Genomic DNA, 24,993 nt, shown 5'->3' with positions numbered 1-24,993 from the left:
CTGATTTTTTTTTTTAACAATTTTAAAATAATGTTTGTGCCTCCCTGGATCTGAGTGTCCAGACAGAAACCAGCCCACCCCCTGTGCCTTTGCCAGGGCCCCAAAAAATGCATTACCTGCCCCTGGGGGCTATGGGATATCCCCATAGTACTGAGTGTCCTGTATTGATAACATAAAATTGGAAAAGGGTGATTTCAAGTAGTAAACAGAAAATGAAACTAAAAAAAAAAAATATTTTCATTATTGAGGCACACTATTTAATTCAAAAATAGTTGTTGCTTTTACTACTGTAATCACAATCACAAGAGCAGCTACAAGCTTGCTGACTCTAGTGAGGCTGCATGGCCTGAATGGAATGACGTTTATGGGTGGGGTACCTCTATTTTAAACGGTAGTTCAGCTCTTAAGAGCAGAGCATTACAGGGAGAAAAATGCATAGATGATGGTGTCCACAACCTTAAAAGGCTTGCATAGAATTAAAGGCTATTTAACAAATATTGATATCCTATAAATCTATTTCAGGAACCTAAAAAGATGCCAATGTAATTACAGCCTTAAGTGCCGAGCAAGTGACTGACAGAGTAGAAATAATCATTACATGTGCATTAAATGTTTTTATTAAATCTATTTCAATTGTAAACCCATCGATGGTCAACACAACCCTCCAACACAATTGGAGAGGATTTTTCTCTTGCTTGGAAAGCCAGGGTGGGAGTGAGCTCAGGTGCTGCCACCAACTAAGCTGATGACTCATGTTTCTCCTGGTGGCCTCAGTCAGCTCCTGGAATGGATTCTCCTTTCCTTTCTCTCACCTCTCATGCTTTCTCAAGGGCTCACCCCAAAGATTGAGTGCCTGTTTTCCCAATACCCAGGTAATTAAGGCACCAATGCTTTCCATCTATGACTAGCCAAGTAATTAGGACTCAAAATGTTTGGGGGCCTGAGTCATGTGGATTTTGATCTCCCCACCCTTGCTGTGGGGTTGTGAGCTGTGTCTCTGTTTGTGGAGGGCAGAAACACTCACTGGTAGCTGGTAAGTCATGCCAGCTACTCCTCACAAGTCTCCTTCAGAGCCTTCGGCCTCATTATTGCTTTAACCTTTCACTTAGATCATAAGACCAGAGATTATGCTTAGGATTGCTAAACTGAAGCTAACACTACTGGGTTTTATGACTTGTTTGTTTTCTTGTGTTTTAGGAGACTCTACCAGGCAATACTTTATTTTACTATTATGGTGAAGACACTTAGCATAAGATCTGCTATCTTATCACATGTTTAAGTTTCCAGAGTGGGGCTGCTATGAGCCCATGCCGTGAACAGATCTCTGTAGAGATTTGCCTTGCCTAGCTGAAATGTTACACCCATTTAATGTGACAGGGGTTTATAAGAGGTCCCACATTTATTTGACCCCCCTTTCTAATGTAGGAATCCTCTCTACAGCACCTCTATTAATGATTCTAAATTAATATTCCAATCACTAGGGAATGTGCCCTTTCACAGAGCAGCCCAGGTCATTTTTATCAGTTTTTATAGCACTAACTATTAGGTAATCACACAATCTGTCCTTTGTACAGAGCAGGAATACTGTCCTTATAACTTCCACCCACTGGTGGATGTTTTGCCCTGAGCAAAACAAGGAGTTAAATACCAATTCTTCTGGAACTGGGTCTCCTAGAATGTGGCTACCCTAAGGGGGCTGGTGTTTAGGTCAGCAGCCTTCCCTTCAGGCGGAGAAGCACAGACCATGGGCCAGACCCCACAAACTGAAATCTGCATTTTCACAAGATTTTCAGGGACTGATCTGCACATTACATTGCATTTTGAGAAGCATGGCATTAGATCACATATACAACCACACATACACACACAAGCAAACATGCGTGCATACACACACTCTTTGTCCTTTTATTTGTGATCGTTATCAGACCACTGATGTTTAGAAAATCTTAGATGAGGAAGAAGCAACAATTCCAACTCTCAGTAATTAAAAAATCCCACCAGAATTTAATTGACATCAAAGAAATCTATTATTTTATGAATTGGAATTCTAATGGTATGTATTTCCATATATCTGGGGGCTTTAGAAGATTACAAATACCTTTTCAAATCACTAAAGATACATTAAGTTATGATCCATAGTTTTAATGTGGGGTATACTGCCTTATGATTTTTAAAAACTAGACTTGATTAATAACCAAAACAACCCATTCTCCAAGTCATGCCAGATAGAGGCGGTCACACAACTTCCTTCAAAAACACGCTCAGCTGGTGGAAGTATGAATGTTTCAGTGGTTTTCTACTCCTGACATCTCTACACGAGCAGTGACTGAGAGTTCAGCATTTGAAAGGTGCAAAGAAGATGTTCACTGTTGAAACAGCTGTGCTGAAGGAAAATGCTTTCAATTCTTGCACTCAGCAATATGGAAATGAACTCTGCCAGCTCATGAGCATGAATAAATGCTTAGCTGCCTTTCCAACCACAAAGCAGCTTTCTATATTTGGCACTTTTTAGACATTCAGTAAAACAGTCTGAATTTAATGCCGGATGACAGTGCCAGACTGTCTTCAGTTAGTCAACCAAAGACTTAAGAGGCTGCTTCCCCTGAACCCTGTCATGTTTTTCTTACCGCCTGATGTTAGTGGTTAGCTTTAAGCCAGTACCCAGTTGTGTTGGGGCTAAGTCAGCAAGGCCTTGGCCTCCCAGCTCAGGTGCACTCTGTGCTCTGTATCTCAGGGTGCATGTCCTACTTCAGAGTCACCAGGTGTGTGACACTCGGAGGAGCCACTCCCTGACACCAGTGCCTTTAACTAAGTGAAACTGATATCTATCCATTTTTTTTTCTATCCCAATTCACTACTTTCCAGTACATGTGTGATTAAAGTCTTCACCCTGAGAGCTCTGTCACCCACCTCCCCACTCCTCAGAGGTATTCATTTGATAGACATTTATTTAGGGCTCCTGTGTTACAGGTAGTGAGAATACAAGAAAAGGCCCTCAGAATCCACATTCTGGTTGGGGAAACAAGTGAGGTTTGTGTAAGTGCTGAAGAGAAAATTTCTGTCTTGAGGAGGTCGGCTTGGGGCTAGAAGAGCAACTGGGAAGTATATGGGTCATCTGTTCCAGACATAAAAAATGAATTAGCAAAACAGGGCAGTATTAAAATGCACAGGCTGACTTCCTGCCAGTTCAATGGGCTGCAGGATAGGAGACCTAGAGCTCTGAGCCCCTCCCAGCCCTAGTTCACTAGCCATAATCTCTGTCATTTGTTTCAGAGTCTTGGTCCCTTCCAGGACTTATCCACCACTTTCCCCCATCCTATGGCATCTACTTATGGCTCATTGTAAGATACTGAAATTACAGTGCAATAGACAATATGCTGTAATATGTCGCATAGTGGTTAAAGATGGAGGTTCTGCCATCAAGTGGCTTTATAGTGTTGAGGAGGTTATCTAATTCTCTTTTAAGTTTCCGCATTCAAAACATAAGAATACTGGGGGGCAAAAATCCCTCCCCAGCCCCAGTTGAGAGTCACCTATATCATGTATTATCAACACTGTAATAACCCTTACTGAGAGAGAGCAATGGAGATAGAGCAACTTAATGTTACCAAGTAAAAGAACAACCCTGTATGTGAAGGTAAAAATAGACACATGAAAGGCAGGAGCAGATAAAAACCTGACTGTGCGGAGAAGGCCCTGCTAAATTAAAATTAATAGATGGCCCCCATTATATGCCTCTGCAAAAATGGTATAATTATAGGCAACAAATTTGAGACAGTTTGAGGTGTTCATGACTCTATGCATATTGTCCTGAAGCCTCTAGGTTTTGGTGAGCTACCCTGTTTTCTTGCTCTGAGAAGTGGTCCACCCATTCTCTGAAGAGGGACAGACACCAGAAACTCTCTATGCTGGACCTTGAGCACTGTATTGCCAGTCTCCTGAGGCTGGTTAAGAAGTTCATAACCTTCCCCAGTTTAGTGTCAACTGAATTGTATTCTTTTATTCTTGGCAAATGGATTACCCCAATACATTCATATTGTGATCATATGCAAAAAATAATTAAATTTAAAAAAAAAAAAAAAAAGAAGTTTCGGGCCCTCCCTGGTGGCGCAGCCGGTTAAAGCACAGCACAAAGAAGCTTAAGCCACTTCCGCATGAGTTCGATCCCCGCCTGCCCCAAAGGAGATCCACATGGCGAGGTCGACCTCTCTTGACCTGCCCGCTGCTCCCCTTAGCAGTGTACTTCGTAGATCTGCCTGTTCTGTACCCCACTCTGTCTCTGGTGAATCCTCTCATCCTCTGCATCACTGGCCTGTACCCCAGTTCTGTACGAATAAATAAATAAATCTTTTAAAAAAAAATTTCATCCCAAATAAAAATCAGATATTGTTATCACCACCCTTATAGGATTGTACAAAGTTAAGTACAACAATATAGTATGGTGTTTAGAGTGCTGTCTGACAGATAATAGATGCTTAGTAAATTTAGTTATTTAATTGCTTTATTAATTTGTGTGACATGTTTATTCACATCTACTATGCACTATTAAATAGTGAGAAAGACAAAAAAAATAGTGAGCAAGACAGAAAAGGCCCCTACTTTTGAGACAGAAAGTGTTCTCTAATCATTTTATCTTGGTATTGCTGTCATGTTTGTATTTATATACTCTTTCGGTGAACTCCACTCAGTATTTCCTGAGGTGCCATGCTTTTGTGTTTTAAATGAGAGGCTATGGAGGCACTGATACAGCTTTCACCTTTCTGTTAAGCCTCTATACTGGGTCTTTTACTTGGTTTGAGAACTTAATATTCTTGGTTTGAGACCTCAACAATGAATTAACCCAGGAGAACTCATTTGTTTCCAAGTATATTATAGTTCTTTGCTGGGATTCTAAACTGGTTGAAAAGACGGTCAACAGCTATTTGGAGAAAAAAGACCAATGATTTGGGAATAATAGTGAAAAGAAATTAATGATTTAATTAAATGCTAAATTTTAATCTTGTAATTAACAGTGATTGTATTATAATTTACAGGAATTTATGAATGATAAGGTTTGGACAACTTAGGAATTTCATAAGAGAAAGTAGAAACTGAAATAAAATTTGGAAAGATTTGCATGGCTAGAAAAGATTAGGAAAAGTTTCTGGGAGATTGGAACAATATATGGAAGTTGTAATGAAGATAAACATTATACTCTATTCATTTTATGTTGCATGAATAGTACATAATGGGACCCCATAAATAATTATATAAATGGGAGTCTCAGGAGACAAGGTTTTGATGAGAAAGATACACATTTTGAAGAAAAAACCAACAGGATTTACTTACAGGAAAATTGTCGAGCCTTGACAGTTTCAGGGTGATTTTTTGACCCCAGGCCCTGCCTAGTATTCATCATCAAAGAATCCGTGCCAGGTTCAGCCACAGTTCTTTACCCTGTCATACCAATGTTCTTATGATGGCCAGTATTTTAATGATCCCTCTGCTGTCCTTAGATGAAATTCATGACTAATTCATGTTTGCATACATGATTTTGAAAATAGCAATATAATGCTTTACTGTAATTTAAAGGAAATTTCAAAGAAAGGAGTTAATGTTAAATATGTCAATATATAAAAGCCCAGACACGAGCACAGTAAGAATTAATGGAGTAGTCAGATGTACAGGCACTAATCCAGATCCATAAAGCTGCCTTGTGTTAATAACTTACAGAGCACAGGCGGCTTGCCCTTAAGATGTGATTCACCAAAATGGTGGTGACACTTGGTAAAGTTCCAAACAGGACAAAGTACCAGACTTCCCTAAGTTATTCAATAGTTCCTTTCCCAGGAGCTCACAACAGAGTATATAAAAGTATATAAAAACTATATAAAACTATTTTGCTATGCAATTGAAACCGAATTAAGCTCTATGCTCAAGAAAATGTAAATAGGTTTCATCTACAAAAATGGCTGTTAGCACTTTGAAAAGTCTTGCAGGATGTGGGATTGCTTTTCATTGTACAAGATTGAGGCAATACTGGCCATCTTATATCTCCGGCTCCCAGTCATTAGATGCCAGAGAAACCCCCATGTCTGTGACAACCAAGAATACCTACACATCCATAGTCTCCCCTAGAGCAGCACCATCCTTCCTTCCTTCCTGGTTGCTGGTTCTCAGGTTTCAGCCATGTGATTCATGGTGGTGACAGACTAGAAAGCTGGGAAGGGGAGAGCCTCTGATATGTCAGCCCAGAAAAGTGTAGGCTGCAGTATTTTCTTCTACACTCAGGGAGAGTCTTCAATTTCTTATATACTTCAAATTTGGCTTAGCCTTCTTGGTAACAATTTCAAGTTCTGAGCCCAGGTAGAATGAAAAAAAAAAAAAGCTTTTATTTTACTTTATTTTAGAAATAAATATAAACTCTTTCTGGATTTTCTTCCCTAAGAACTAACGAACCCACTCTCATTCCCTGCCATCTCTTTTGGCTCATAGGTAGGAATGCACTTTGTCTCAAGAGTTCATGGGCAATCTAGTTCTAACATGAATCCTTGAAACAATTTTGAAACTAATTCTTGTTTGCTTTAAATTATAGGTCTGATCTCATTCCAATTTTTTTAGTTTTGTACAGCATGCAATAATGTCTAATCCATCTTGGCACTTGCATTTTGCACTACTGGAGTTATTGGGCAGATGTATCTGATTGTATAAGATTAGCACTTTGCATATTACCTTCTGCTTAGGAGACTTAAAACAAACAATTCAAAAGAGTCAGATTCCCCAAGAGTACTTTTCTAGATGTGTTTGAACCTTAGATTTTCATTTAAACATGATGCTATAAACACAGCCCTCTTTCACAAATATAAATGTGCTGTATTTAATTTGTAAGTAGTTGTTTGACCCAAAGATATTGAGTACACTTAGATGCATACCAACTTATGATATTCTGAGAACATAAGTCTGTTTTCAGCTTTACATCAGGAAAAAACTTACCAATCTGTCAATCAAATACATAGTAGTCACAGGACCAGTTAGGTACTGTGAGGAAATCGGAAATAAATTAGATTTTTCACACTACCTCAGTCTTTGATCAGTAGAGGTGACAACATTTCATGTGTAGTATTAGTAAGTGGTGAACCATTGGAAAGTAAGATGGTCTACCAATGCAGCGGGCTAGGCATAAAATAGTACTCTACTATAAAGAAAGTTTCTTGGAGGGAGTGGAATTTTTAATTTGATGACCTTAAAAATCCATTAAAAATTTGACAGCTGGGCCCTCCCTGGTGGAGCAGTAGGTTAAAGCGCAGCACTGCAAAAGCTGAAAGCCGCAGCCACTTTAGCACGAGTTTAATCCCCAGCACTGGAGTTGGCCCACATGGCGCAGGAGACCTCTCCTGGCCTGCCCACTGCTCCCCTCAGCAGTACTTTGTCAGTCTACCTATTGTGCTCCCCACTCTGTCTCTGGTGAATCCTCTCACCGCCCCTGCACCTCTGGCCTGTACCCCAGTGCTGTATGCATAAATAAATAAATCTTAAACTTGAATTTTGAGGAATAGCTTTCTGAGTTGAAGTAAGTATGAGCAGAACTTGCAGATTTCTTGACCTCACTTAGTTATATACATTCTCAGTTTATTGTCTGGGTATAATTAAGTGACTTTTGGGTAATTGATAATAATTTCAATTTCATGAAACTTGGTTACCTTTCTGAAAACATCTCTAGGAGCTAGATCTAAGCTTTGCTTTTTGCCATTGAAGAATTCATTTTTATGGCTCTGATCCTGGGATACTACCCCCATATTTCAAAACTCTAGAATATATCTGTAACTACATTTGCAGTAAAATACAGTCAAATTAAGACAGATCTACTAACAACACCATAGAGTGTTCCGTTGATGAAGAAAGTGTTCTTGTGACCTGATGTTGACCACATATTGAACTTGAGGATAACACCAAACCAAACAGAGCACCCCATCTTTCTGGGGTCCCCTTGGCCTTTCCAACTAGACCATCTGTTTCTTGGGAATTGAGTTTATTGCTCTGCTCCCTGATGCTGGTCCAAACTTTGTGTCTATCTCCCAGCCCTCTGCCCTCTGCCAGTATACCCTGCCTGTATGCTGGGAGCTTGACGAGCAGCAAGGTAGTTAACATAACATCTTGGCCAGAAAACATGTTTGTCTCTTGAAGACATTTCTGCATCCCTGTTTGCACTGCAGCATTATTCACTTTAGCCAAACCATGGAAACAACTTAAGAACCTATAAGAGTTGATAAATAGATAAAGAAATATATATATTTGTTGCCCATATTGGTGTTTTTTGTTGCTTCAAAATTACTGACATTTAAATATCTATATTTGAATATATCAATTTGCAGCTAAATCTTTATTTTGACCAAATTGTCATGCTTATCAACCTGTGTGTATCTAGTCTCATACTTTCCAGTCATGCCTAAGCTAATATCCCTGCCCCTGCCTCCAGCTTCCATCCTGGTACCTGTAGCTTTGGTTAAAATTCAGACTGAAATCTAGCGGTGGCTAAGAAATAGCTGTGATGATGTCAAAAGGAACCAAAATAGAACCTACAAAAAAATCTTTACCTTTAGCTCTGGTTGTCAACACTTATGCACCAAAATGTGAAACAGTCCCTCTAAGAGACATCTTTCAAAAGAAAATCAAATTTGTTGTACTAAATTATAGCATTACATCTCTACAATCCAGAACCATTCAGAAATTAAATTTTGAATTTTGCCTCCTCAGCAAACCCAGCCAGGCTCACCACAGATCAGTTCACTAATAGGACAAAGTAATTTTTTTTAAAAGATTTTATTTATTTGTGCACACAGAACTGGGTACAGGCCAGAGGTGCAGGGGCAGTGAGAGGATTTATCAGAGACAGAATGGGGTGCAGAACAGGCAGATCGATGAAGTACACTGCTGAGGGGAGCAGTGGGCTGGTCACCTCTGGGGCGGGGATCGAACTCATGCTGAAGTGGCTTTAGCTTCTTAGTGTTGTGCTTTAACCTGCTGCGCCACCAGGGAGGGCCAGATAAAGTATGTCTTACCATTATGCTTTGTTTTGTTTTTAAAGATAGCCATTTAGAGTGTACTCTTTTGTTGCAACAGGACAGCTGGGAAGTGGTGGAAGGACTGAGGGGAGAGATGAATTACACTCAGGAGCCACCAGTTCAGAAAGGATTTTTGCTGAAAAAGAGGAAATGGCCCTTGAAAGGCTGGCACAAGGTAAGATACAGGCTTTGGCTTCTTTTATGCACTCACCCCACTCCTCTCAGTGCCTACAATTAAATATAATTCTAGGTGCTAATATTTAATTTGAAGTTGAAAAGTCAGACCTGTGGAAAGGTATTTAAATGAACTACCTTAAGGAATTAATACTTTTTTCCCCACAGAGATTCTTCTATCTGGACAAAGGGATCTTGAAATATGCCAAGAGCCAAACTGATGTAAGTCATCTTATTCCCACATGTTGCTGAAGAGTCCTGAAGGGCTAATTGCCGTAAGCTTGCGTGTGGTTGTGCATGTTGTGCATGACAGCCTTTCTCTCAAATGGAGACCATGAGGGGTAATAGTTTCTGCACATGGAGCAGTGGGGTCTACTCCTCTCTGTCCCAGTTCTGGGTAGGAAGTGGCTCTGTTTACTCCCAAGTGGATGTGATGGAGGGGGTCACCTCTCAATACCATTTGGGTATACAGGAGTCTGTTCTCTTAGGGTTGTGCTGAGGGGTTATCTAAGTGGAAAAATAATACATCTTTGCATGAAACAATACAGGAGGCCAGTGTCTCTCCATAGTGATTGGGGGCTCGATGGAAGAGCCCTCGGTGGCGGTGAGGCTTCCCTTTGCATGAACACTAGGCTGACATTCTTTGAGGGCTCTGAATATTAGCCCTGCCATTTACCTGGGGTCCTTTCTCACTTGGCACCTCTCTCCGCCTTCCTCCCTCTCCTTGCCTTCCATAATACACATCTAGTAAGATAGCAGGTGGAAAACTTGGCCTGGTGCTTGACCTTCAGTAACCTTCACTTCTTGCCCCTTGTCCTCTTTTTAAATCACTTCTGAATTAATGGAGACACCAGCAGCCAATTCAGTGGGAGGCAGTACGGTGTTAAGGTGGATTTGCTGCTGTGGAGTTTGTCTGTGGCACTTATTTCTGGCTTCCTTAGTGTGGTGTAAACTGCTTGTTACATGTCCTATATACCACAGTCTCTTCATCTGTCAAATGGAGAAAGTGCTTCCTGCCTCACAGGTTAGTGAAGATAATGCGCATAACGTTCTGCCCTCAGTCAGTACTGGCTCATGCTCAGTGCTCAGTAAATCATGGTTCTTACACTTGCTGGTGATGGAAGGCGAGGGTGAAGGAAGGACTATCGAGGATGCTGCTGCTGCTTTTAAACCCTGGTTCTCAAGCAGTCCTCGTGTGTCCCTGCAGATAGAGCGAGAGAAGCTGCATGGCTGCATCGATGTCGGCCTCTCGGTGATGTCTGTGAAGAAGTCCTCAAAATGCATCGACCTGGATACTGAGGAGCACATCTACCACCTGAAGGTGAGCCACTTCCTGGGCTGCACCCGGTTCATTCCTGCTGCACTGTTGTTGTTGCTTTTGAGTATTCAAAAACATCCAGCTAAGACGTTGATCTTCACTAGGAAAATACTCTTTTTTTTTTAAAGGTTTATTTATTTATTTGGTACAGAACTGGGGTACAGGCAAGAGGTCCAGAGATACAGGGGCAGTGAGAGGATTCATCAGAGACAGAGTAGGGAACAGAACAGGCAAATCGATGAAGTACACCGCTGAGAGAAGCAGGAGAGGTCTGCCGCGCCATGTGGTCACCTTCAGGGCCGGGATTGAACTGGCACTGAAGCGGCTGTGGCTGGCTTGCAGTGCTGTGCCTTAAACCTCTGCACCACCAGGGAGGGCCCGGAAAGTACTTTTTATGGACGCTGTTGATATTTGGATGGGACCTTTCTTTACCTTGTAGGACCTTCTCTTACTCCTCTGAAACTTAGCGTCCTTATCCCTGCCTTTTTCCCCTAAATGCCCCTCTCTGTGACTAGGGCAGTAATCAAGGATGAATCCTACCCCTTCTCTCAGATTGAGAGAAGTTTCTTTACTGAAGAAACTTTTACCATGTTACCTGAAGTAGGATATAATTTTTAGTCAGCCTGAAAGTTTGGCTAATTTTATAGAAGTCATTTAAAAATGCCCCAGTATAGTGAGTAACAGAAATTTTTCCCCCTGACATCCAATCTCCAAGTAGAACCTCTCAAAACTGCCTAACTATTCTCTTCTGTGCTCTCTTGCAAGTGACATAAAGTGCTCTATGTAAGTGTTTCAAGCCCAGCTCTAGTTCACATCTTTACCTGGCTGGATCAGGTGCCCTTGGCAAATTACTTAATCCCCAAAGTCTTAGTTTTCTCACTGCCCTCCCCTCCCCAAAGGGAGTCATTATGGTGCTCATCTTGCCTGGCTGCTATAGAAGACTTGGCATAATGCCCAGCCACAGTAAGCTCATAAATTCAGCTATTGTGTATAATAATTAGGTGGTACCCAAATGTTGGAAATAATTTTAGAAAATGTTAAGATTTTTTTCTTTTTCTTTTTTAAAGATTGATTTAGTTATGCATACAGAACTGGGGTACAGAACATATGTACGGGGGTTAGAGGATTCACCAGAGACAGAGTAGGGAGCAGAACAGGAAAGCTGACTGAACTACACTGCTGAGGGGAGCAGAGGGTTAGCAGGAGAGGTCTGCTGTGCCATGTGGGTCACCTCCCTCGTCAGGAGTCAAGCTCCTGCTGCAGTGGCTACAGACAGCCTCTGCATGACCAGGGCCCAAGATTGTTTTAACTTGGGATTTTGAGAGTGGGGGTTGAAGGATACGGGGGGGGGTGAGATATGGGTACATGTGTTTGTTTATTTTTGTTTTATTGAGGTAGTATTGGTTTACAAGACTATATGATTTAGGAGTACAGGTCTACACCTCCTCCAATGTATGTCACCACACCATGCCACCACCAAGCACCCATAGTCCCTTAGTGTAGACCACTGCGTCCCATCTCTGCCTTGTTCCCACACTCTGTCTCCCTCCTCTTCTAGTAGCCTCAACTCTACTGTCATGTTTCTAGAGTTTTTTCAGTTCCTTTGTCTTATTTCTCAATATTGTAAATGTGAATGGAATATTCAGTGTTTCTTCTTCGAATGTATTTCATTTACTGTAATCACCTCTATCCATCCATGTTGTCACAAATAGCAAGATTTCATCTTTGTTGGGAGCTGTGTAGTATTCCAGTGTGTGTGTGTGTGTGTGTGTGTGTGTGTGTGTGTGTGTGTGTGTAAATCCACTACTCTGGTTGTTGTAAATAGTGCGGCAGTGAACACAGGAATGATATATGCCTTCGAATTAGTTATTTTTACATTCTGTGGGTACATGGATAGAGTAGAATTGCTGTGTCAAGTGTTAGATCTTTTTTAATATTTTGAGAAACCTTTATGCTTTTTTCCATAGGGTATATACATATTCTACATTCCTACCACAGTGCATGAAGGTTTCTTTTTCTCCCTACCCTAGCCAACAGTTGTTGTTTCTGTTATTTTTTATATATATAGACCATTCTCACAAGACATATTCAGAAAATAATAGGTTCTCATTTCTCCATCATTCTAGTTTATATAATAAAAGTAATTTATTATTTGTAATTTTGAAAAAACTTAAAAGCCTTAAAATGCACTGAATACAAATATAGTGATAAACACAGTTTAGTATATCTCTGTATTGATCCATTTCAAGTTCTGCTTATGTTTTTTGTTCATTCATTTGAATATCAACTACAGTTGTTAGTGGAGTTTCTTGTAGTTATATAAGACTCCTGGCAAATAGCTTCAGGGTCAGACTGTTTTTTAATATCGACCATCCAGCTCCACTGTTATTGTTAAAATGTGGAATATCAGCAGAGAGAGGTTAAGTGGCCGGCCACTATGGTCCTGTAACTACTCCAGGGACTGGAGCAAAAACCTGGTCAGTTATTTAATAAAATGTTTTATTCCCCTATCTTGTTTAACTCAATAAAAAAAATAAATTAAGATGAATGCTTCGGGCACTGATTCTTAAGGGCCTCAGAGAGTAGATCAGTGCAAAAGATGATACAAGATTCCTGTAAAATTCCCACCAACCACATCTGGGAAATGAAATACATTTCAGAACATAATTTAGGGAAGACAAATAGATGTAGTCTGTTTTGTGTTGCCTCTTCCTGTAAATGACACATTCAGTAGCATCAGTAAGTGTTGTAAGTCTTCTGTGAACTTCTAATCAATACAAGAAATATAAGAGCCAACCTAATATTTTCTAAATGAATGATGTAGCTGACATTTATTTCTACATCCTTGCTCTCAACTTTGGCATTAGTAAAGGTTTTAACAGGATTGGCCTGGATTTTTCTTCTTGGAAGTTAACCAGCCATGTGTCCCTTTGGGTTACTTTAAATTGCCACTTTATGAATCTCTAAGTTCTAAAATATAAATATCTACAATTTTCATTTAGAAAATATTAATTTGCTCTCTTACACACACAAATATTGACTATTAAGGAATACTGGCACTGTGAGAGTACTTTATATACATTTTAGTACTTTATGAACATTTGCAATATTTTGTAATTAAAGTTACTAATTACAAACATTATTCTTGATGGAAATCAGACCTTTGCAGTCATTCATTTATGGAGAGATTGGCGCGCACTCTCTCTCTCTGTGTTGGAAAAAATCCTGGAAATCACCAATAATATTTTATCAGATTTTTTCTAGTTTGAGAATGGGAGCAATATTCTTTTAAATAACCTTAACATTCATTTACATATATTCCTCAGCTATGTATTCTTTGTCAGAGAAGATTAACGGGTTAAATATTTTAGGAAGAATTTACTAATTCGTTCTAGTTGAGAGAATATTCAGATACTGAAGAATCTGAATTATAAAAGAGTTTAAGAAAGAAAAATGATGCCAGTAGTTTCAAAAAGGTAGGAGAAATGGGGACAAGAGACAATTTGAAATGCTGCAAGAGACAGATAAATGTAAATTTTAGTTTGTTACTTGCTTTCTTAAAAATAGCATAGCAGCACATGGGTGATTTGGTGATGGGAAACCCAAGGGGATTGCAACTAAGATGGAAAAATGTACAAAAAATTTGGAAAAATAAACTATTATAAAATTAAAAAAAAGAAGAAATAGCATAGCAACTGGACCCTTTCATAGAAAGCCTAAATAACAACTTAAGACTATTTTTTTATAAAGATTTATTTATTTAACATACAGAACTGGGGTACAGGCCAGAGGTGTACGGCCAGTGAGAGGATTCAACAGAGACAGAGTAGGGAGCAGAACAGGTGGACTGATGAAGTACACTGCTGAGGGGAGCAGTGGGCAGGTCAGGAGAGGTGTGCCACACCGTGTGGGTCATCTCCAGTGTGGGGATCAAACTCATGCTGAAGTGGCTTTAGTTTCTTAGTGCTGTGCTTTAGCCCTCTGTCCCATAAAGACTATTTTTATTCTCCATCTCCTCCTCAAATTTGTTCCCATACACCACATATGTGTAAATTAAGTTGGTAAAATATTTCTACATATGCCAGGATGAAGAGAGAGGGTGTTAGGGATGCCCAAACTTTAATGAATAATTGTTCTTTTCAGTGAATGATGCTCTTGTTTCCTTCTTTCAATTTAACACAACTCAGGTCAAGTCAGAAGAAGTCTTTGATGAATGGGTGTCCAAACTCCGCCACCACAGAATGTACCGGCAGAATGAAATTGCCATGTTTCCACATGATGTTAGTCACTTTTATCCAGGACCTGCAGTCACAGATGGTGCATCTGGGGCCCTGGACTCCATTTCAAACAGGAAGGTAACTATCTGTCAATATTGAACCTAACAGAAAGTGATGGCTTTGTGTTGTGGGGATCCCCTGGGAAGGCTGTGTCTGAAAAAGGGATGGTTTATAGAAAGAGCAAGGTAAGTTTTAGTTGCTATTTAGTGTCTTTGCCCAGTCGGTAAGAACCAGGGCCAAAGGAGCATCTGTAGCTGTAACTGTAGCTGAAAAATAACAGGTGAGGAGGAATGTAACACTCCTGACTAGTCCAGTTTTCCCTTGGCCAGCAAGACTGGTTTTCTTATCTGGATGTCACATGCAGTAGGTATATTTATAGCAATGCAGATTGCAGACAGTTTCCCAACATTTGCATTGTTATTTTGCTATGATTATCATTTGACATAAGTGGAAGTTACGAGCTGCGGTACCAGGCCTCATAGCAGGGTATAGCTGAGTTGCAGTGACAGCCAGAGGCTTTAGGGTCTCCAGTAGAAATGTCTTGCTAGAAACTTCTCCTTTGTTATAGCCAGATGGCTCCTTTAGCCACTAGTCTGTTTTGTTACCCTTTACCATAAAGTGTTCTCCCTGGGCTGTTTTCACTTATAATGCACTTTTGTCATCTGTGAAATAGCGCAGCAGCATATCAAAGCAGAATTCATTTCAAACGGGAAGCAATTTGTCATTTTCTTGTGGTGGTGAGACACGAGTTCCATTATGGCTACAGTCTTCAGAGGACATGGAAAAATGCTCGAAAGGTAGAATGACTTGAAATCTCTGCTTCTTTCTGTCACAGCTCATGGGTTATACTGGTTTGGTGTGGTATACACTCCTGCACATATTTTTATTTATTAAGTTTGCACTTGTGATTAACAAAGATTCTCCTTGCTAACCTTCATGCCTTCACCTGGATGTGCAGGCAGACATATTTCCTTTTTGTTGTTAAATTTCTGATGCCTGATTTCCACATAAGGCTGCTAAATAAATCGCAATATCTGGGGGTGAGGTCTGCTCAGCTCTCAATTTTTTCAGATGTCAAAAGTGATTCTGATGCATATCCAAGATTCAGAATCACTGCTCTAGAGGTGAGTGGATGAAGCAAATGGAGATCCCCACGAAATAAATGTTCTTTATCTTGGCTATGCATTAGAATCACCAAGAGAGCATTTAAATGCAAGAATACCCATGCTGGCCCCTGTCCCAAAAATATTCTTTAAATTGCTCTGGAGTGGATCCATGACATCAATAAATTTCTAAAGTTCCCCAAAGGATTCTGATAGAGAGCGGGATTGAGAAATTTTACCATAAGGAAACACCACATTCTCAGCCATAACTACCTAAGGTCACCCAGAGAACTGAAAGCAAAGAAAATAGCCATTGGGTCTGGGGGTGTTCTGATTTAATTTTCTGGGGTGGGATGTGACATACATCATTTTTTAAATCCCCCCAGTTGATTTTAAAGTATTGCCATGACTATGCTATAGACACTATAAGTAGAAGTTGGTAGCTTTGAAGATTTTATTTTCTGCTGTGGAATGCAGATTTTACACACATGGGATTATATAGCTTTCACCTTCCTGATAAATTTCACTCATGAGCTTCATTTTGAGACAGTAATCCTTGAAGTCTATGTTATCTTTGCACTGGCCCAACCCAGGCACTCACTGGAAATATAAATTTTCAGGCTCACAGATGGTCTGAATAAGAAAGGATGGGTTCCAGTGATCACTTGTGCATTGTAACAAGTTCTCTAAGTAACTCTAGTGCAACCAAAGTTGAGAGCCATTATCTGCAGGCAGTCAGGCCCTGATTCTGCAGCAGAAACGACCACTGTCACCAGTAAACAGCAAAATGAGGACTATCTTTTGAGTTAGGAACTGGTCTGACAGTTCTCTTAGGTTCCCTCAGGTCACTGCAGGTCCATGACCAATAAATTTATCCTTAGAAACTAGGACAGCCTCCATTTTAGTTCTGCTCATTTAACTTGCACTGGGTTCTTATAGTAGATAGTGATAGCCCATTATTGCAAGATTAGAAAGAGCAATGATGCCTATAACTAGTTTATTTAGTACCAATAAATAATGTGATTGGCACTCCAGTATCCCAGCCCATGTAACCCACAACTATCCTAAGTTAGGTGTATGATTATTCCCACTTTCCAGAGGGGGAAACTGAGTACAAACAAATTGTGCAGTTTGACCCAGCTTTGCAGTATGTTAAGTACATTCAAATGGAGGCAGCCTGGTTCTCCAGATACATGACAGTCTACTTACAAATTTCCTATTAAAAAAGAAATTAAGGCCCTCCCTGGTGGTGCAGCAGGTTAAAGCACAGCACTGAAAAGCTAAAGCTACTTCCACATGAGTTCAATTCCCGTCTGCCCCGGAGGTGACCACATGGCGTGGCAGACCTCTCCTGACCTGCCCGCTGTTCCCCTCAGCAGTGTACTTCGTAGATCTGCCTGTTCTGCTCCCCACTCTGTCTCTGGTGAAGCCTCTCGCCACCCCTGAGCCTCTGGCCTGTACTCCAGTTCTGTATGAACAAATAAATAAATCTTTAAAAAAAAATAAATTAAACCTTCCTATCCTTACAACTGTAAGTAAAATAGATAGAAAAGAAAAATAGTTGGCCCTAGCATAGGAAGCTTGAGTACCAAGGTAAATGTTTATGAAATTTTTTTTTGGTTTTCTTCCACAGACCTGGCCCACTGTCATGCCTACTTGGTGGAAATGAGCCAGCTCCTACAAAGTATGGATGTCTTGCATCGCACATACTCAGCTCCAGCCATCAATGCCATTCAGGTTAGCCAGGGCCTTCTTCTGCTTACATTCTAACACCCTTCTGCTTTGGTTTCCCTTTCCCATCTTTTCACTAGCACTAGGATGTTATCTGGTTGGTGGCTTCAGCCATTTGCAAGGGGATGGAGGTGGTCACTTCGCTGTGCATTTATCCTACTGGTTTGGTGGATCTTACTGTCTATGCTCTCTTTCCTATTTTGAAACAAAGGGTGGAGCTTTTGAGAGTCCCAAAAAGGAAAAAAGATCACACAGAAGGTGGCGGTCCAGAGCTATTGGCAAAGATGCTAAAGGAACCCTGCAGGTAACCGTTGCTTTCCCCAACGGGTTGGCTTCTTCACTGGCCCTGCTCTGCACGTCAAATGTGGGTGCTACTTGTACTCAAATAAGAGAAGAGAAAAAATAAATGTAGTTATTCTCTCAAATACCTACCAGTTCAGAGAGGTTATAGCTTAGATTTTCTGGGTAGTAGAAAAAGCATGTAACAGATATTGGAGAAGGGAAAATTGACTGCAGCCATTTCTCAAAAGTTGATTTCCCTTCTTTAGTGCTTAGTCTGCATCTGCCATCTTCCGTGCTTGGGTGTGTACTTGGTTTGTGGCTGCTGTGGTTGCGTGCGCTGCCCTATCTCTTCTGCTGGGGGTCAGTGGGTCCGTCATCTCTCAGAGCCAGCTGGCCAGAAGCCCTGGGGCAGGTCATCATGGAGCACCCTCTGCCTCCTGTCTCCAGCCTCCCAATCCTGTCCAGTGGCTGCTGATTTCCTCAGTGCACAGCTGACCCGGAGGCCAAGATAAGCAGCTGGAGCATTGTCTATTAAATTGTGATATTATTTGAATCAAATAAATCAGAAACTTACAGATAAATCATATGCTGTCCTCTTTGGCTCAAAACATTTTATGAGTTGAACTTAAAGACTTTCAAAATAGTGATTTGTGTTCAAACATGTGAGAAGTCTGCTTTGAAGAAGCACCAGGTACAAATAAAGAAAATATTTTTAAACCTGTCCACTGTTGACAACCTGGAAACTGGGTGATTCTTGCCAGGAGGTGGGAAGTGGGTATAAAGGAGGAAAAGTCTGGCAGCATTCATTGTTAAGTTCAACCGATAACTTGAACGCCTCTATCATATCCATAAGAACTTGTGATTTTTTTCACCCATTTTTTTATTTTGCAAGAAACCAATGTAAATTGCTTTGGAAAGTGTTTTCCTGGATTTTCACCTTTGTTTGTTTGTTTGTTTGTTTGTTTGTTTAAGTTATTGCTCAATGAAAAGAAACTTAACTATAAAGTGTTTGTCTCTTACTACTTTTTAAACTTAGAACCAAGTAAAGGTGCCACACAATATGTACCTGAAAATAAGTATCTCCTTTTAATTTCACTTCAGGTTCCTAAGCCTTTTTCTGGCCCAGTAAGACTGCATTCCTCCAATCCTAATTTGTCAACACTTGATTTTGGAGAAGAGAAAAATTATTCTGATGGCTCAGAAACCTCATCAGAGTTTTCTAAAATGCAAGAAGATCTGTGTCATATTGCCCATAAAGGTAAATGAGTTTTCTTTCTTACTAATGTGTCAAGTAGAATTATGAAATGCATGTCTGAGTATAGAATATTCTTGGATAAGGAAATTTAGTTCATTTTCGGCTTTTTTAAGTGGAATAATATATTAGGTAGCCTCCTGAAATTGCCTTTTTGCACTCAACATAATGTCTTTGAGACCCATCACATTACTATGATTATCAGTTGTTTTTATTGTTGAGTAGTATTCTATTTCTGGCCCACAGTGTTTAACTATTCATTTGTGAAGGTCACTGGGGTTGTTCCGGTCTTTGGCAATATAAAACAAAGTATGTTCTCAACATTGTATACATACTTTCATGTGCACTTAACTTTTCATTTCTCTGGAATGAATGCCCAGGAATGTGAATGTTGAGTTGTATGATAAGTACATACTTAGTTTTATAAGAAATTGCCAGGCTGTTTTCCAGAATGGCTGGATTATCTGGCATTTCCACCCACAATGTAAGAAAGAGTCAGTTTCTTTATATCCTCACCAGCATTTGGTATTGTCTATTTTGGGGGCTATCTTAATAGGTGCATAGTAATATTTAGTTGTAACTTCAACTTGCATTTTTGTAATGGCTAATGATGCCTAAACATATTTTTCTAACTTTTGAAATGATAAACAATGCTAGAATCGCTATCTTCATGTGGATACAAGTTCCTCAAATTGGAATTGCTAGATAAGGAGATTAAAAATGTAGTTGAGGCCATCCCTGGTGGTGCACCGTGTTAAAGCACTGCCCTGAGAAGCTAAAGCCACTTCCTCATGAGTTCTATCCCCGCCTGCCCAGAGGTGACCACATGGCGCGTCAGACCTCTCCTGACCCACCCACTCCTCCCCTCAGCAGTGTACTTCGTTGATCTGCCTGTTCTGCTCCCCACTCTGTCTCTGGTGAAGCCTCTCGCCGCCCTTGAGCCTCTGGCCTGTACCCTAGTTCTGTATGCACAAATAAATAAATCTTTTAAAAAAAAATGTAGTTGAAACAAAATACTATTTTGCCCTTCAAAAAATACTGATTTATATCCCCACTGGCAGCATATGAGCCACTCAGCTTCTAATGCTCTCGTTCTCTTTCCCAAGGGCTTACAGGGCACTTCTTGCCAACACACTCCTTACTATCAGGGCCTAAAATAAAATATTCATGTGACAAATTTCCAAAATCTTAATAAAGATCTTTATTAAAGATTGTGTTTACACAAGGGGTAGGATCAGGAAATACAAGTGGTAAAATTGCACTGACTTACTTACACTCACATACTCAAGTGAGAGCATGCAAAACCAATGAAGTCTGAATGACAACAGTAGATTAACTCTTCCATAGTGAAGATGTTACACTGCAGGAAATTGGATATAAGTACCCAGGACTTCTCTGTACTATTTTTGCAACTTCCTGTGTGTCGATAACAATTTCAAAATAAAAAGGCTTTAAAAATTAGAAATAACCTAAATGCCCAATAATAGATGTTTGTGTATTTTTCTTAAATGTATTATGATCATATAACAGAATACTCAGCAGCCACATTAGCCAATAATGGTAATGGTCACCTATGTAAACACATAGCTGTCACATCAGGTATTTACTAATATGTCCATGCATTGTTTTATTTAATTCTAGCAGTGGACCATGGGGTAGATATTATTGTTATCACCATTGAACAGATAAGAAGCCTGAGACACAGAAGAGATCCTTGAGTGTCATGTGGTAGAAGTGGCCAACCTAAGACTTGAGTCCTAGCCTGTCTGACCCAGACTGTGTTTCTCACCTGGCATCTCTCTGCCCTTGCAGATGACTTGACCAGAGATATTTTAGAAAGATATTGTCAGCATATCAATGGATACAGAGATCAGGCCACAAAACAGCATACAAGTATGAATCTATTTTTTTGAAAAATAAATTTTATGTCTATTGGGCACATGTAAACATACTAAAAAGTCAGCGAGGATATACTCTAGTGATGGAGTCTGGAGTTATAAATATTATCTTCTTTCTGCTATTTTAAAATGTTCCATGTTTGTCTTTTTTTGAAGGAGAAATTGGGCTAATTCCCCTTTCACTTAATTGATTCCTTTAGCTCTTATTTCCCTTACCCTAAAATCTAAAATCTAAAGCATGTTGATTATGAGGTTAGTTTTGAGGAAACCATTTCATGCTTTTTAAATTTTACTTCAAGCTCTTGTCCTGACTATTATTAGGATTTTATCAGAATTCTGCAATGTCATTGTATGATCCACCTGTAAAATGGGAGAAATTGTGTGCCCTGTTCCTAAAAAACTCTTCAAACAACTCCTGTGTGTTCTCTAGCATTGAAAGGTCAATTATAACTAGGGCATTACATTTTCTGTGAAATTCCTATGGAGAAGTTATTAACTTTTTAATAATATAAACAGTCATTTCTAAAATGAGGAGGTAGTACCTCCTTGCAGAAGGGAATTTTACCTACATTGAAGAAACTGCTTCCTCAGCAGAACAGATTTTGCCATATTGAGTTGATCCAGTCGATTCAGTCCCCTACAGAGGGCTCAACCTTGTCAAAAAAATCTATAATGGGCCTCAGCCAGCTGCTCTGTATTTTGGACTTTGTGAAAAACAGCTGGCTGTACAGCTGCCACCTTACCTAGATTAGGTTAAGGTTCGTGCTGCAAGAAGTGTCCAGGTGTACTTGTCAATACCAGCCTATGCCCTGCGGCTTATAATGCCAGGTTCCGCAGGGAATCTTAACAAGCTGCATTTCAGTCCTGTGCTTTCAAAATACACTTGCAGAGACTGAAACTTACCCTCTTCCTGTTGCAAGGAGTGCCTTTACGTGGGCTGTAATTCAAAGGCCTCGTGGAAGAGAGTTCTCACGTTCACAGTAGGTCCTGTGACTGCGTATGTCCTCACTTCCGTTGTTCAGAATCTTGACCTTTCTTCCTGTGTAAGCCTGATGCAGTCACCTGCAGTTTCCAGAGCACTTGTTGGCAGCATTGCTCTCTCATCTAGTGACTGTGATTCCAGAGCAATTGACCATAGGCAACAATTCCACTGATGCTGTAACTTAGTCTATACTACCTCCTTTTTCTTCAATTTGTTAAATGTATCTCAATGTTAACTATTTTATAAGAACTCAGATCAAGTGGCAGCAAGCAAGACCTGCCCTAATTTTAAAAACCCTGTTACATGTTATAGACTATAAAGTTCACTTTTTGATATATCATTGGACACATTCCCAAACTTAGTCTGAACTTGTTTGTGTCTGAACTACTGTGTATGTTGAAACACATAGAAGCTAAAAAAAAATGTACTGAAATATGAAAGTTGCAAGTAATTTTCATTGTAGATGTTAGCTTTTACATTTCCCAAAATGTATTTCATGGAACACTTTGCCCATACAACGCTTTAAAAAGTGAAAATTATTTCATGATTAAAATGTTTGGGAGCACTGCAGTAAGTCCCACTTTAGACTTACATGGAAACAATAAGTATCCAACGCCCTAAGAAGTCCTATAGCCAGGAGTTGTTAGCTTTAACTACTTGAGGTTCAGTGCTATTTGGGAAACGTCCTCCCACCCCCACTCCTTCTCTAATAGCTGTTAACACCCTGGAACTAAAGCTCCTGAAAAATACACTTCAGAAGACACTGGCACTAATAAACATTTTTGCAGCTAACCCTCTATACAGACTTAACAGAAGACAAGCTAGAAGTTCTAGACACCTGTTACTGATGGTAGAATTATGTTCTTATTGGCTAACCTCTTTGGGCCTCAGTTGCCTTATCTGTTAAGTGTCCTAAAGTAGTTCTGATTCCCTTGGTCCTCGAATTCTGTAATTCTCTTTCATGAAAGACATAATTCTTTCATAGTTCTTACTGCTTAAAAGAAGGCCTTAGAAGAGGGTGTTCTGTTGGTAAAAGAGCTAAACATGACTGACTATGGTGGGCAGTCTTGATGGAAAAACAAGGGCAGGGCCAGGATCCTGGTTCCTCAAATGGAAATGGATATTTAAGTTCTAACATGGATGGGGAAAAAAATGAGGTTTTTATGGATACTTCTCCTGCTCTCCAGAAGGCATTTTGGCAAGAGAATGCACAATCACAAATGAGAAAGTTATGAGTAAAACAAAATTTAACTCCATTCCATTATTTGGTACATTTTTTGTTCCTGAATTCTTTTTCTATGTTGGGCTTTAATTGTTGAGTGCTCATTTTCTGAAGCTGATGGGAGCATAAAATAAAAAGCAAAGTATGTCACAATGACATCACTGGCATAGATTAAAAGCTAAGTGGTATATATGAATTTTGAAAAGCTAAGACATTATTTATCAAACATATTTTAGAATTCAGCTTAATATCTGCTGAGCCATTGTACTTATGCAAATTATCAATAAATCAGTAGAATGATTTAATTAAATTGCCTAGTACAAATTATCTAACGTATCTAAATCAAAGAGCCATTTGGATAGAAGATGGGTTGGAAGTATTTTAAAATTTCATCCTGTGAGGTTTGAAAATTAGAGAAAGCAGATTACGGAAGATCAAATCATCCTGGATATTTTAAGTATGCTAACATTTTGAAGGAAATTCACAAAATGTGGCTTTCACTAAAAAGAAGAAAAGGAAAAATAAATCCTGCTGTGGGTTAGGTGCTATTCAAAAGCAGGTTTTCTTACTGTTTCCTAAAGCACTCTTGAGATATAGGCATTATTCACACATACAGATGTGGAAACTGAGAATCTGTCCAAGATCTAAATGGAAACTTTAAGTGCTAAAGGTAGGATGTTGGCTCATGTTGCTTTAAGACAAAAGTTCTTTTCCTTCTACCATATTGCCTGTGTAGAGCCTGTGTCTCCAATAGTCATTACTATCTTCCTCAAGACTGTACTCTTCTGATGCTAATAAAGTGCTAGAGAAGAAGCATATTAAAAAGTAGAGCTCAGGTAAATTAAAAGTATAGGTATCCTTCTGTGCCAGTTTTCAACCTCTAAATATATTACCTGTGCTCTCACAGTCTAACCCAATAAAGGGTGGCGTGGACCTCTTTAGAAATAGCAGCAGTATAGATCCCCAAGGATCAACTGTAGGATTTTGAGTTTAAATGATGCACACCTGAAACTTAAATAATGTAGTAATACAGTATTGCTTCAATTTTAAAAAGTCAACTATATGTTTTGAGTATTTCAAGTTGTGTGTCACTCTCTAAGAAATGGTCAAAGACAGTTTGGGAAAAAGATGAGTAATCAATCAGTGATGTCATAAATATCTTCTAAAATGTGAATACTCCATGGCAGAAGTTGTCCCATTTGGTGATGAGGAGACATGGAAACAAATGTTGACTAAGTAACAGGAAGTTACCCCTAGAAGACTTAAAGACAGTGGACTGCCTTAGGAAATAATGATTGTCCAGAGAGCATAGTTCCAAGGACCACTTGGCAAGGATGTTGGAGATGGAGAGTACTTGGTCACTCTGATGCTCTGAGTGTTACAAGGCAGGGAGAAGGGCCCCCAGAACCCTCAAACCTGCCCACTCCAAATAGGCTCTGTCATCCACCACATCAAGACAAAACATATAGACCTTTAATAGAAAGGAACTTAATACAATTAGTGTACAATACAGAAAAGACAACATAGTTTCCAAATCAAGCACCCAAAGTTACCCATCCCCTCATGGGTAAAAAATCCTGCCAAATAGGATTGGCCCAAATCAAGGCCTGAAAGCCCGCCACAAGTCTAAACCTCAAGTCTGTGGGTCCAGCAGGGACCCATAAAAATAGGGTCAGTAACAGTGAGACAAATCTGGGACGAAAAGAGCAAAAT

General features: G+C 39.8%; 1 protein-coding gene across 2 annotated transcripts in view; it reads left to right on the top strand.

Moving 5' to 3' along the window:
* OSBPL3 (oxysterol binding protein-like 3) overlaps nucleotides 1-24,993 on the top strand; it is a 177,184-nt gene that overhangs the window by 99,217 nt on the left and 52,974 nt on the right. For both annotated transcript variants that reach the window (XM_004676781.2, XM_012720905.1), the window contains 8 exons: nucleotides 9,100-9,216; nucleotides 9,384-9,437; nucleotides 10,423-10,536; nucleotides 14,721-14,888; nucleotides 15,484-15,607; nucleotides 17,547-17,650; nucleotides 17,856-17,948; nucleotides 19,028-19,184. In XM_004676781.2, coding sequence (XP_004676838.1) covers nucleotides 9,100-9,216; nucleotides 9,384-9,437; nucleotides 10,423-10,536; nucleotides 14,721-14,888; nucleotides 15,484-15,607; nucleotides 17,547-17,650; nucleotides 17,856-17,948; nucleotides 19,028-19,184 — 931 coding nt within the window. The remainder of the gene's footprint in view (nucleotides 1-9,099; nucleotides 9,217-9,383; nucleotides 9,438-10,422; nucleotides 10,537-14,720; nucleotides 14,889-15,483; nucleotides 15,608-17,546; nucleotides 17,651-17,855; nucleotides 17,949-19,027; nucleotides 19,185-24,993) is intronic.

This window comes from Condylura cristata, unplaced genomic scaffold, assembly GCF_000260355.1.
Source record: "Condylura cristata isolate star-nosed mole 26May11 unplaced genomic scaffold, ConCri1.0 scaffold00005, whole genome shotgun sequence".
NCBI lineage: Eukaryota > Metazoa > Chordata > Mammalia > Eulipotyphla > Talpidae > Condylura > Condylura cristata.
The sequence above is the reverse complement of the archived record's forward strand: the minus strand, read 5'-3'. Positions and strand labels throughout refer to the sequence as shown.